The 13,559-nt window shown below is 37.4% G+C and overlaps 2 protein-coding genes across 4 annotated transcripts in view; one reads left to right on the top strand and one right to left on the bottom strand.

The window, feature by feature from the left end:
- Positions 1-13,559, bottom strand: part of LOC126755099 (BTB/POZ domain-containing protein Tiwaz) — a 101,785-nt gene that overhangs the window by 74,682 nt on the left and 13,544 nt on the right. The gene's annotated exons all lie outside the window — the stretch shown is intronic.
- Positions 3,089-4,807, top strand: LOC126755098 (odorant receptor 94a-like). Its single transcript, XM_050467431.1, has 3 exons — positions 3,089-3,835; positions 3,894-3,993; positions 4,059-4,807. The coding sequence occupies exons 1-3, from the start codon at positions 3,117-3,119 to the stop codon at positions 4,371-4,373; spliced, it is 1,134 nt and encodes a 377-aa protein (XP_050323388.1). The 5' UTR covers positions 3,089-3,116; the 3' UTR covers positions 4,374-4,807.

Here is a 13,559-nt window from a genome sequence, read left to right as displayed (position 1 = left end):
CTGTCAGTGATAAACGAATAATTCTAAGTTATATCTCTCATTTATGGAGACGTGTTCCAATTGCACCTAATCTCTTTTAATATACCGGGCAATAGCAATGATATGATTTCTAAGTGTCGTTTAGGCCATTTTTTATATGTCATGATCTGTAATTTCTGTTTCCCTTATATTCAGTCAGGTTTACAATTTCATTCTAGAAAGATATGTTTATGTACGTAAGAATCAAGTTAACAAATTATTCAATTCAATTCAATTATTATCAAAATAATCGCTCTCCAATTGCAACTTTTTGTGCGCTTTTGTCATCTTATGATCATAATAATCGTCCACCTCTGCTCGCTATTCCTCGAATAGTTGAAAATTCGAAGCATACAGGGTCCGAAGTGTAACCGACTTCTGACCGTTAGCGCAGCTGACGCACTGGAATCAGCTGTTTATAAATTTGTCAAAAGTGAACGCAAAAGGGATCAGCGATGGAACTCAAACGTAATAGTGTGACTGCTTTATATTTAGATGGAAAATCACAGCCAGCAATTGTTTGTGAGCTCAAACACCTTAATGTGAATAAATTTTTTGTTTATCGCACCATCACTCGTTACAATGATACTGATAGCATCGCAAAACGCCATGGAAGTGGTCATCAAAAGACTGCAATGCCACGTGAGATGGTTCGGAAAGGGTAGAAGCGACTTGAGCAAAATCCACGACGAAGTGCCAATCAAATGGCTAAAGAACTAAAAATATCCGACCGCAGCATCCGACGCGTATTGAAAAATGAGCTGAAGGTTAAGCCTTACAAGTTCCAATAGGCCCTTGATCTCATACCGAAGCAGCAACAAGTAAAACTTGAGCTCGGAACATTGTGTTTTCTGACGAAAAAATGTTTCTAATTGAGCAATTCGTAAACTCTCAAAACGACAGGGTTTACTTGACCGACCGTTCATACGATAATCTATGTCATCGGTTGGCCACCAGGAGGCAGCACCCGCCACAAATAATGGTTTGGGCCGCTGTCACCGCAGACGGGTGCTCTCCAATTGTTTTCATCGAGCCTGACGTCAAAGTAAATGCGACATATTATCGGGAAAGTGTTCTGGAGGCTGCTTTGAAGCCGTGGGCAAACAAACATTTCGGTCGCAAACCATGGACGTTTTAACAAGACTCAGCACCGTCTCACAAAGCGCGAGTGAACCAAGAATGGCTGAAAAACAACCAAATGCGAATCCAATGGATTATTTTCTCTGGGTTTTTTTGGAGAGCCAGGTCCGAAGTAAAAAATACACCAGTCTCGAGATGATGAAGGAAGCCATTGTCCGTGAGTGGGCCAATATACCGGCATGTCTCATTCGGGCAGCTTGCGATTCGTTTTTTGACCGTCTCAAGGCCATAGTTAAGGCAAAAGGTGGTCATATCGAGCAAAAGTGAATTGGTCCTGAATTTATAATTATTTTCACGCATTTCGTATTTTAAAATAAATAAAAATAAATTTCCAAACCGAATTAATGGCTTTTTTAATGGGTTACACTTCGAGTACCGGACCCTGTACATTCTCTTTTCATAATGTTTAAGTGTTAATAAGAGTAAGAACTCTCGAAGTAAAACTCGAAGAAACGAAAACATTGATGCCGTTCAGGCAATTGTTACTGAAGAGCGAGTTTGTCGATTCCAAGATGTTCTCAAGAATTAGGGCTGTCTCATACCACAACCTAGCGCAGTTTGAAAAAGGTTGAGCTTTGAGGTTGAGGTTTGAGCTTGCATCCGTATAAAATGATTCCTATTTAAGAACTGAAGCTATTCGATTGCTGATTACACCAACGGTGCGTACTTCTTTCGAAATGAAGCTAGTGATACCGTTACTGTCATTGGAGTGCGGCATAGATGAATGACAACCAACTTTTTATGGCCGCATTTGGAAGAAGTTGATCTCCACAAAATCTAGTTCCAACAAAACGGAGCTTTCCAGCACGTTCAACAAAGAAATCATTGCGATAAAAGTTTGGAGATTCGAATATTTGAAGGAAATGTGACATTGAATGGCCCGCAAGAATTTGTGATCTAACATCATTAGACTACTGCTTGTAGGACTATTTGAAGTCATTAGTCTTAAGCAATAAATCAGTTTCTGTTCTAGCTTTAGAAGTTAATATTGAATGTGCTATTCATGGCATACGTCTTGATTTAGTGCAAAAAGTGCTCGAAAATTGGGTTCATCGAATTCGTTCCTACAAAAGTAGCCGTAGAGGCCATTTGAAGGATGTTATATTAAGAACTTAATTGTATCGATTGTAATTCACATTAAATAAAAATCATTTGAATTTCCTTAACAATTAGCGTATTTTTTTAAGAAATCATAACACTCTTCTTGGAAAACCCTGAATTATCTCAAGTATTGTGAACCCGGATTTGCCACATAGGCAAAACAACTTTTAAATAGTTTCCAGAGGATTTAATGGAAATAACTTAAACCAAAAATTATTCAAACCGTTATGTGTAAATTGTGACACATTATACCACTACTGAACAAATCTGAAGAAAAAATTTGCGAGTAATGTGCTTAGAGGTCTGTGAGGTATTTGAGGTGTTCTGATTACGTATTTAAGTTCGAATATTTTGCGATTATTTTTGTCATTTTAGTAATTGGTGGTGGACTCACCCTACACGCGTTGACTGCAGCAAAAAAATTCTACGTGTTGGGAAATTTTTGCTGTCATTTTCGGCACTGTCAACCCAAAATTAGTCAGAAGCTATCTCTAACACATACATTCAATATTTGCATAAGAGAAACAAGCGCGACCAACGCGAAAAGTAATTAATTTTAACATTTTGAGCCATTTTCTTTAAGTTCCTTAATAGCTAGCTGTATAACAGTTATGAAAGAATTATATGGATTTGTTACAAATACGAGTGCAAGCAACTTGAAGCACTCTCCATAATCGCCTTTTAATTGAAAGAAGCTTTCAAAACTTCCCCTATTATTAAGTCATTAAGTCATATTCAATTTTTGATTTACCACACGCCCCCAATATTAGGGCTGAGGGAATGTATATAAAAGGTCTCAGCTCTGTTCGACGAAGTGCAGTCACTTATACAATCGTCAGGATTTATTAGCCTCAGCAATGGCTATCAATAAATTGGCAAACTTTCGCACTTTGGAGCCCATACTCACCTTTTTGGGCTTGTGGCAAGGAGGAGATAGTACCTGGTTTAAGCGACATTATCGATATTACCAGTTATTCATGCATACTATGATTACATTCACCTTTGGATCCCTCATGGTCTTAGAAGTCATTTACAGTGAAAGTTTGGACTACGCCATAGATGTGCTAAAGTACATGCTCGTTGAAATGGCCATTATTTGCAAAGTACTCAATGCCTGGTACTATGCACAACAGACAGCCGAATTAGTGGATGAATTGGAGAACAGTGAAATATTAGCATTACGCACGAGCGCCGAAGAGCAGATGTGGCAAAAATCACAAAAAAATTTCCACAAACTGACGATGATCTATATGGGTACGGGATTAAACTCGGCATTCTGTGCTCTACTTGCGGCGGCATTAATGGGCGCCAAAGAACTGCCGTATGCCTTGTGGTTGCCTTATGATTGGCGCGATACTTATTTTTGGGGCATTTACTGTTATGAGTGTATTGCGATGCCGTTCACTTGTTCGTGCAACATTACGATCGACTTATTTCAAGCATATTTGCTTTTGCATTTAACACTTTGTTTCCGGGTAATCAGCATGCGCTTGGAGCGGTTGGAAAATGCCGGTACGGAAGACGCGATCACCACAGAATTGCTCAATAACATTAAAATGCATCAGCGTGTGAAAGAGTGAGTCAATGAATACACTGACTATAAAAGCAGATGATTTCCCTTATTTTCATTTCAGATTGGCTTTAAAGTGTGAGGAGGTCATATCACTAGGCTTGTTATCACAGATAATGCTCACTTTCCTAATCCTTTGTTTTATAATCTACAATATGCAAAATGTAAAAACCGAAAATGATATAGTCAAAGAAATGCATTTTTTCCAATAGTAATTTTATATTCTCAGGCACACTTCAGCGAAAATCCCGCTCACTTTTTAGCCATGTTACAATACGCACTAATTATATCTATGGAAATGTTTCTACCCTGTTACTATGGCAATGAACTGACTGTGGAATCTGAGAAGCTGGGCATTCACCTCTACAGCTGCGATTGGACTGCCATGTCTGCGGTCAATCGACGTCTAATTTACGTGTATATGGAGTCTTTGAAGAAGCCAGTGGTGTTATGTGCTGGCAGATTTTTCGAAATCGGCATACCAATCTTTTCTAAGGCAAGTTCTCAAAAACCTTCAAAATGTAATTATAGCATTAATTTTTAATATCTGTACCCTTTCAGGCCATGAATAATGCCTACAGTGTATTGGCCCTTTTGCTGAATGTCAACGATGATGAACAACAATAGTGAGTTCAAATGGAGTTTTAAAAGTACAACAATTTAAGCCAATTGACATGTTATTGATAATTTAATAAGTAATTGAGGACGGCATTAAGTTTTTTCTACATGCAATATTATCATGTAAGGAAAAGCTAAGTTCGAGTGTAACCGAACATTTTTATAGTCTCTAACGATCAAAGCCGGAAAACACGTTCAGGTGTTGGAAAACTTTTCTCTTAAAAACTGTTGTGGAAAAGCTCATATTGTATTCAACAGATGCCTAAAAGACTCGTGGACTTACTAGCTTCATTACCACATTTTGCGTCGTATCCGAGATATTTATAATTTAATAAAACTAATTAGCTTAAATGCATGATATCAATCAAAAAGTAAATTTAATAGATTGGGTATTTGTATGACGAAACATTTCTGCGCTAACCGAGTTCACGCCTAGATCACGCTCTATATCAGCACATCTACACTACCAAGGCGCTTTGACAATTAGTCTTAGTACTTTGTTTTGAAATGTTGTTGTTTGTTGGATGACTTTCTTATTGTTTTCGTTAGTACATCCCCAGAGTTGTGCAACCATAGTTCACGCCTGAGATCACGCTCTATATGAGTCGTGCACATCTACAGTTTCGAAAACAATCCTTTGTGACAAACTTTATCGAACGCTTTTGCAACACTCAAAAACACGGCAGAACAGAATTTTTTTTCCACAAAGGCTTTTTCAATAATGTGTGTAATCCTGTGGATTTGATCAATCGTAGAATAGTTGGCTCGAAACCCAAACTGATGCGCTGGAATTATGCTTTTTCGTTCTATGATTTTATTGAGACGTTTTATGAGAACTTTCTCAAAAAGCTTCGATATTATCGGTAGAAGTGATATGGGCCTGTAAGAAGATACATCATATCCTGGTTTTCCTCGCTTTGGAATCATGATACCTTCAGCAGTTTTCCAATAAGTTGGCACATATTTAAGATAAAAAAACCGCGTTATTAATTTCGGTAAGAATAATAGAGATGATAAAAGATATGTAGTATACAAGTAGTAGGGTTATTGGCTCAACAATTTGCCTCGCTGGACCCATTGATCCATTTTTTATTTATGATCACGCTGTTATAAGAAGAATATCCGCTATGAATTTTAATACATAATCTCCGAAATGTACCTATATTTTCGATTGAAAGTCAGCTATAAGAACTGTGGTCCACATATTTGATATCTGCGGACTTAAAAACTGACAGTCCGCTTTCAAGCATTCGTGTTATATCAAACCTTAAAGGAGCTATGCAACATAGTGCTACAGAGTATAATAATTTGTTCACCTAATGGTGGTTTATATCGCCTAAAAATGATCAAGATAGATATGGAAGTATACGAGTACTATAAAAAGGGTTATCTAATTTAAGGTTCCCTTCTTTACAAAAAACAAAACACAGAAACTTCAGATTTAATGTGAATGTGGGAATGTTTATTGTCATTCGAAAAAATTGTTTTTGCTTTGCAGCTAATCGACCGGCACAAAACGTGAGATTATCTGCTCACCGAAGTGTTCTCTCAATAAACCCATTGTTGAAACCAAATGTCGCCGAGATCACGAGTTTGAACTTCAGGCATCAAATAGTCGGTTATCATGTCGCGATAAGAGTCGGCATTGAAGAAATAAGAAATGTGAACCAATGGTTCCACCGGCACCCAAACTAATCGTTATTTTTTGTGAACGAAATGGCAGTTCTTGAATCTTTTCAGGTTGCTCTTCACCCCAAATGCAACGAAAAGAAAAAAGGCTCCACCGCTAAACAAAGTGTAGCTCGGACACATCAGATCTTCTTGGGCGCCGAATCGACGCTCCACGGTCTTCGTGTACACTCTCCGTTACAACTGCTATATTTTTTTTTATCACAGCGTGCTGAACGTGATCTATATGGGTGATAGTGTTGTTGATATTTAAATGAACAGAATGAAAAGATGAGTTGATTTCGAGTGAAACTCGGTACTCATATTTCCTGGCACCTAACGGAGGTCGGTATTGAAGATGGGCGGAATCGGACTACTATCATGCACACAAAACGGCATTAAACAAAACCCATAAAGGACCATAACTAAGCGAAAAATGCCTCTATAACATATTAGACCTTCGATTTCGCTTCCTCAACTAGTAACGCCTGAGATGAAGATTGAGACCTAAATTAATCTTATGATTCCTTCGAATACAATTGTATCGAATTTATTATTTAAGAGTTTATAGAGCCATATGAACTTTGACGTCTCTCACCTCTTGTAGTGTCAATAGGGTTGTGGTTTAGAAAATTTATTACTACTATAAAATTTGGCTATATTCAAGGGCCTCTTTAAATACATTCATACATAAGAATTAGCAGCATACCTAAAATATACCAACAATACATTTTATCGAATAAAAAATGTCTAAAATCCAATTCTTTCCAATCAAACTAGAAACGACAAATATTTCATTTTTTAACATAAACGCCAAAAGTGATTTTAGTAAGAGACTAAAAATACAGTCATACTTTCTCATATCAAATCACTACACGCATACATACAAGTACCTATATGCATATCTACACCTGTAGGTTCGTTCACAAATTCATACTTTTGTAAATATTATGTTTTATTTAAAACTGCATCTGTTGAAGTTCAGAATATCAAAGCTTCGTATTTTTTCGTTCGATTACAAATTTACTTAACTGATTAAGAAAAATCATAAGAGAAGTGATAGTTTTAACAGATTGAATTACAATTTTTTGGCACAGTAAATGGAAATAGTCATGAGCACATTGCTGTCGCAGCGATAGAAAACAGTTCCAAATTTTTTTAAAGTATTCAGCCGAGTTGGCAGAGCCGTCCTCTAAAAAGCCCGTTCATTGGGTCGTTAAAGTCGTTTAAAAAATAATCTCTACTTATTAGAAGCCTTTAGCGAGTGTTAACTTCATTTGAAAACTAGCAGGTTTTGTTGCTCAAGTGACCAGCCATGCACGTGACTTGGGAACTGGGGTAGCTAAGCGCATACATACCGAGAGTACACTCGCTGAAAGCAAATTTTCTAAATTGGAGCAAAAATCCACGGCTTTTGCATTTCTACTGTCTTATCTTGTGCGGGCTGTCATGTCTAACCCGGCGAAATCAAGGCTCAATTTTATGAGACGGAAGCATCGAAAGCCTGAACACTATGTCACTGTGGAACTTTAATCCAAACTAAATCTTCTATCGTCTTGCACCGATCTCCATGTACCACCGTTAAATCACTCACCTCTCTGTTGGTATCTGAACCCGCCACGCCCAATACTTGCCGCCGAACCATTTCCATGTGTCTTGGACATTTTGGTTGCATTTGTTTGGTTCTCTTCCAGCGGTGCTTTTGTCCAACGATCATTTCGACTAAGACCCAATATTAAATCATGGCAAAGAAGATCACATAGCGCTGTAGACTAAACTAAACCCAAATTCTCACAGGACATGGCTATTATAAAGTATATTTCAAACGATGCAAACACGCGAGACCACATGGCGAGGTAGATGTTTACTTAATCCTAACCAGCCATTCACCGACTCATTTCGAGCACTTTCTTTTAGGGTTTTCAGTGGTACGTCCATAACCGACTTCTTTACATATTGCGGTAAAAGATATAATGAGTTTAAACTATCGATTACAAAAACAGCATCTTCCAATACTGTACGTCGGTCAAGGGCTCTCTCAAGGACATTCTTGCGTCAGAAACATATATTCTTCTTCTTATTGGCATAGACTCCGCTTACGCGCCAATTAGATATTCCAAGTGTAGACAGGTTCTTCTTCATCTGGTCTTTCCAACGAAGTGGAGATCTTCCTCTTCCTCTACTTCCCCCGATGGGTATTATGTCGAATACTCTCAGAGCTGGAGTGTTTTCGTCCATTCGGACGACATGACCTCACCAGCGTAGCCGCTGTCTCTTAATTCGTTGAACTATGTCAATGTCGTCGTATATCTCGTACAGCTAATCGTTCCATCGAATGCGCTATGCGCAAAGGACCTCTCTCCAGAACACTCGTAATGTCGACTCATCAGATATTGTTATCGTCCATGCCTCTGCACCATTTAGCAGGACGGGAATAATAAGTGACTTGTAGAGTTTGATATTTGTTCGTCGAAAGAGGACTTTACTTCTTAACTGCCTACTCAGTCCAAAGTGGCACCTGTTGGCAAGAGTTGTTCTGCGTTGGATTTCGATTCTGACGTTGTTGTTGGTGTTAATGCTGGTTCTAAGATAGACGAAATTATCAAAAACCATATCTCAAGTATTAAAGAACTGGTTATGTATTTATACTAACACCTTTTATGATGAATGTAGCAGCCTCATGGATCTTCCTGCCAGTAATAAGTACGGCTTCAGTTTTGCTCTGCGCTAGGGTAAGTCCATTAGTTTCAGCCCGGTATGCATTCATGTGCCTATATGTTATGTAATGTCATTTGTCATGACATCTCAGCCACTATTGTTCTCTTCGTATGTACTTGTATGTATGTATGGCAGTTATGGCGCGCTGATATGTTCTTAATTATTGCGGTTGTTTTGGCTTTATCAGCCACATTTCAACGCTCCACTCAACTCTTCTGCCATTTAACTTGGACTAACACGCGCTCACACACATGTGCGCGCATAGACAGCTTTAGCTTTAACACACGCATGCATACACGTGCACATACATATATGCAAATGAGCACAAATGCTTATATTTTGTCATTGTTACTTCTGACTGTTGCCATTGTTCTTGTTATTGTATTATTATAGCTGTCGGTGCTATCGCCGTTGATGCGTCCGCCCCGCGGCTGGGATATTTTAATTGCGCACAAACCAACGTCTGCACATAATTCATATACTTATATACATATATATATATATGTATATATATATAGTATATTGCATACATACGTATATATATCTGCATATACATATATATATATATATATATACGTTTACATATGCATATATAGTAGATTTAACGCCTGCAGTGTCGATTCTGCCAGCTCACTAATACATTTGCCGCCCTCTTTTACACGCGACTACACAGCTAAAAGTATTCACGTGCACGCATGTGTGTGCGTGTGTGTATGTGCACTTACTATAACTTCGCAATTGTTATTACGCTCTGACATTGCTCGCAAATTTTGACATTTTGATTTTACGAATTACAGGCTTTTTGGTCGACTTTTCACCCGCGGCGTCGATCCGTTCGACTACACCGTCACAGCGCCGTTCGGCGGTCGAGGTCCAGCATGCAGTGTTTCAGATTGTGCGCACACATAATCATATGAACTTTGGTATGCAATTCGCCTTTAGTCCTTACAATATTGACATGATGACGTTGGCAGACACATACACCCATACTAACTGTTGCCTGTATGTGCATATGCGGAAAAACGGAACTTGCTAAACATTGTTATTGGAATTTTTTAGGCGCTCGTTCGGCTGTAGGGCCTCTTTTGATGTAATCAGAATTAAAAATATTCCTTTTTTAATTGCAGCGCAAAAGTAATAGCGAACGCCACCGCGCAACCGTCGGGCATATTTTAAAATTTTTGTTGTTGACGTTGGCGCAAATAATTTTTAGAGAATGCACCCAGAGCAATGAAAGCGTGTTTTCATAAAGTTATGAAAATCGAAAATTGTATTCACTTGCGTAAGTATACATGATTCGTTATACCTACATAACTATATTACATACATATATACTTATACATATATTTACTATACAATAGATCCAAATAACATGTAAATAATACATACATACATACATGTGGGAGTAGCAAGAGGAAAAGTCGAAATAAATAAGATATTTCTCTTTCTAAGGAAGGAAAAACCAACTTCGGTTGAAACATGTGGCATGGCCACCAAGCTCGTGCGATTTAACAACACTAAAATATTTTTTGTTGGGTTACGTAGGTTGCCTTCTATATTTCGGGATTTGGCAACGCTAGTGTTGCAATCTGGCATCTCTCAAATTTATGGTAAAGTTTGGTATTTTTATGTTCTTTTTGAGTTGTTCACTTTCAACTTTGATAATTTACTTCGACCAAAAAGTTAAATTAAATTGCAAGGACTTTCGCGCTATTATTCTTTGCCGCTTTGTGTGTGAACGAACTCAGCAACAGTACCTCGATGAACTTAATACAACTTTTGGCGATGAAGCTTTAAGGGGTTAGGGATAGTCAGAATTTTCAATATTTTTTTTTTTTTTTGCGTTTTTGTTAAGTGTAATATCTTAAACATATATTCTCTGAAAATTTCACGTTGATCCGATGATTAGCTTTTGAGTTATTCGAGAAATAACAAAGAGAGCTCGGGCACTTCAAAGCGCTAGTGTGAAACTTTAAGCGCGTTTTTCTCAAAACTGTGTTTTTTGGACTGGTGACAACTGTAACTCGAAAACCGCTCAGTAGATTTTAATGAAATTTATACAGCTTTTATAATACATAATAAACTCGGGCCTGATTGAAGGATTTTTTTTTCGAAAATTTCGATTTTTTAAGACCAATTAACTGTTGATTTTTTCCCAAAAATGTTGACAAAAAACTCCTGAGGCCGCCATTTTGTTAATTTTCGAAAAAAAAATCCTTCTATCAATCCCGAGTTTATCTATTTATAAAACTAATTTTTTTTGTCCAATTGATTTTAGAGAAATCTCCAAGGATTTATGGTTGTCACCGCAAGTACTTTTTTTTTGAAGTGGGACAACACAAACAACTATAACTTTGGAAATAAAATTTTGTTTTTGAAATTTTCGTGACTGCAAATCAACACATTCTATAATAATGCCATATTACTACTTTTGTAAAATAACACGATTTAATAGCAAACAAAAATACTGAAAATTCTCATTTTTTCGTGCCTCTGACTACCCCTAACCCCTTAAGGACCAGTGTTTATCGATAGGCTGGTTCAAGATGAATTTCTTTAAGGTCGTCCAACATCAGTTATTGTTCCGGAAACTATTGATGCTCTGCACAAATTATTTATAGATCGTCGTGTGGCCTATCTTGAGATTAAAACAACTATAGGCATTAATGTGGCTAGGATACATTCAATATTGAATGAACATTTAATTGTAGAAAACTTTTTTGACGTTGCATCCTCCCCAAAAATTTTTCGATCGCTCTAACAAAACGCTCGTGTCAACTGGTCGAGATAAATATTAACAAATACTATAGTGATGCTTCGAAACATGCATATGATGTGGATTTACGCGTATGCGTCCGAAAGTAAAGAGCGGTCGACTGTATGGGCGTTTCGAGATGAGCCGAATCCAACAAAAGTTGTTCGCGCACTAAGCACTTTTTTGGTAAAACTGAACATGTCGCAACCATACCAATAGAACAACGCAGAAAGGTAAAGTCTGACTGGTACATTTGTTTGCCAGTTGCCTTTCGAGAAATTAGGAAAAACCAACCGCCGAAGACGGATCACCCTTCATATTATTTATTTGAGCACTTAAAGCATGGATGTGATCAGTAATCCACCGTAAAATCCTGACTTAGCACCGAGTGACTTGTTTTTAAATAGGCGGTTGATGCTTGCAGAACACATGTTTTGAAGATAGCTCAATCAGAGAGGCAAACACGCTTCGACAATTGGTTCAACCGCATGGAAAAGTTTATATTTATAGTAGGAAATATTTTGAAAACAAAAACAATAAAGCTAGTTTTGATGATGCAATTGTTGCAAGTAATCCTTAAGAGTGGTTTGGAATTTATTCGAATCTGCCCTGACAGTCATTTGCCTGAAAACATCTTTCAAATATAATGCCAGGGTAGATAGGTGGGTAGGCTGGAGGATGTCTGACGACACTACTAGTTCAGCAGGCCTATTGTGATACCATCCAGACTAAAAGGCTCTAATGCTACTTGCTTACAGATCAAGACAGTAATCAAGACAGTATACATATATATGTATATTAACGTTTAGGGCCTGATCCCGTTAACAAACAGGCTAAGAAACTTAAACGGCAGAAGATTCCTTTTATGAAGCAAAATATTTTCATTAGTTTTATAGAGATTAATTTCTGTTCTATTAGAAATCCCGTATTATAAAATTAGTAATCGAAAAGATTGTAAGACAAGTATAGGAAAATAATAAATACTGCTCTGCCGTGTTACTTGACGTCCGCCAAGCATTTGACAAAATCTGGCATCTAGGCCTATTATTAAAATTAAAAGAAAAACTACCAAGGACTTATTATTTGCTGGTAAAGTCTTACTTGCATGATCGGACGTTCTGGCGTACCCCAAAGTCGTGTGCTCGCTCTTTTATACAGCAAACCTTCCAGTGATCAACGCTGGCTCCATAATGACGGTAAACTATGCTGATGATACTGGTTAGCGTCAAGTGGTTACTTTACTACTGCTTCCAGAAAACTGCAGATGCAATTGAATGCACTAGAACCGTGGCTAACCAAATGGAACATTAACACCAACACTGAAAAGTCTATACAAGTAGTATTTACCCTTAAGCACAAAAATTGCCTTCAAGTGGCTTTAAATGGTCAGTTGTTATTAACAAACACATGCGCAAAATATTTGGGGATTACACTTGATAAGAGGCGCACTTTGAAAAATCACGTAAAAATGAAAAGAACTCAGCTAAGATTAAAGTTAGTGCAGCTTTGCTGTCTCCTTAAGCCAAGATCCGGCCTCAGTCTGAAGAATAAGTTTGTAATTTATAAGGTAATATTTAGGCCGATCAGGACCTATGGTTTTCATATCTGGGGCAGTGCAGCGAATTCAAATTTAAAAGTAATTCAAACTTTTCAAAATAAAGTTCTGCGCACAATAATGGGGTCTCCTTTCTATGTGAGAAACGATGTCCTCCACCGTAGTCTAAAGTTGTTAACTCTAAAGGAAACAATCGAAGAATTTAGCAAACGATATCTCTTCTGTTTTGAGAATCATGAAAATATATTTGCGATTCAACTGCTGGGCAATATAGTACAACGTAGAAGATTGAAAAGATAGAAAAGATTGTTTGAAATTCACATAACAAAAAAAGACAAGTATAGGAATACTGACATTATATTTCATTTCCAGATTTAAATTTTCAGCTTCAATAAAAAATATGTTTAACATAATTT

This window comes from Bactrocera neohumeralis, chromosome 4 (assembly GCF_024586455.1).
Source record: "Bactrocera neohumeralis isolate Rockhampton chromosome 4, APGP_CSIRO_Bneo_wtdbg2-racon-allhic-juicebox.fasta_v2, whole genome shotgun sequence".
NCBI classification, from domain to species: domain Eukaryota; kingdom Metazoa; phylum Arthropoda; class Insecta; order Diptera; family Tephritidae; genus Bactrocera; species Bactrocera neohumeralis.
Note: the sequence above shows the minus strand (reverse complement) of the source record. Positions and strands in the feature narration are given on the sequence as shown.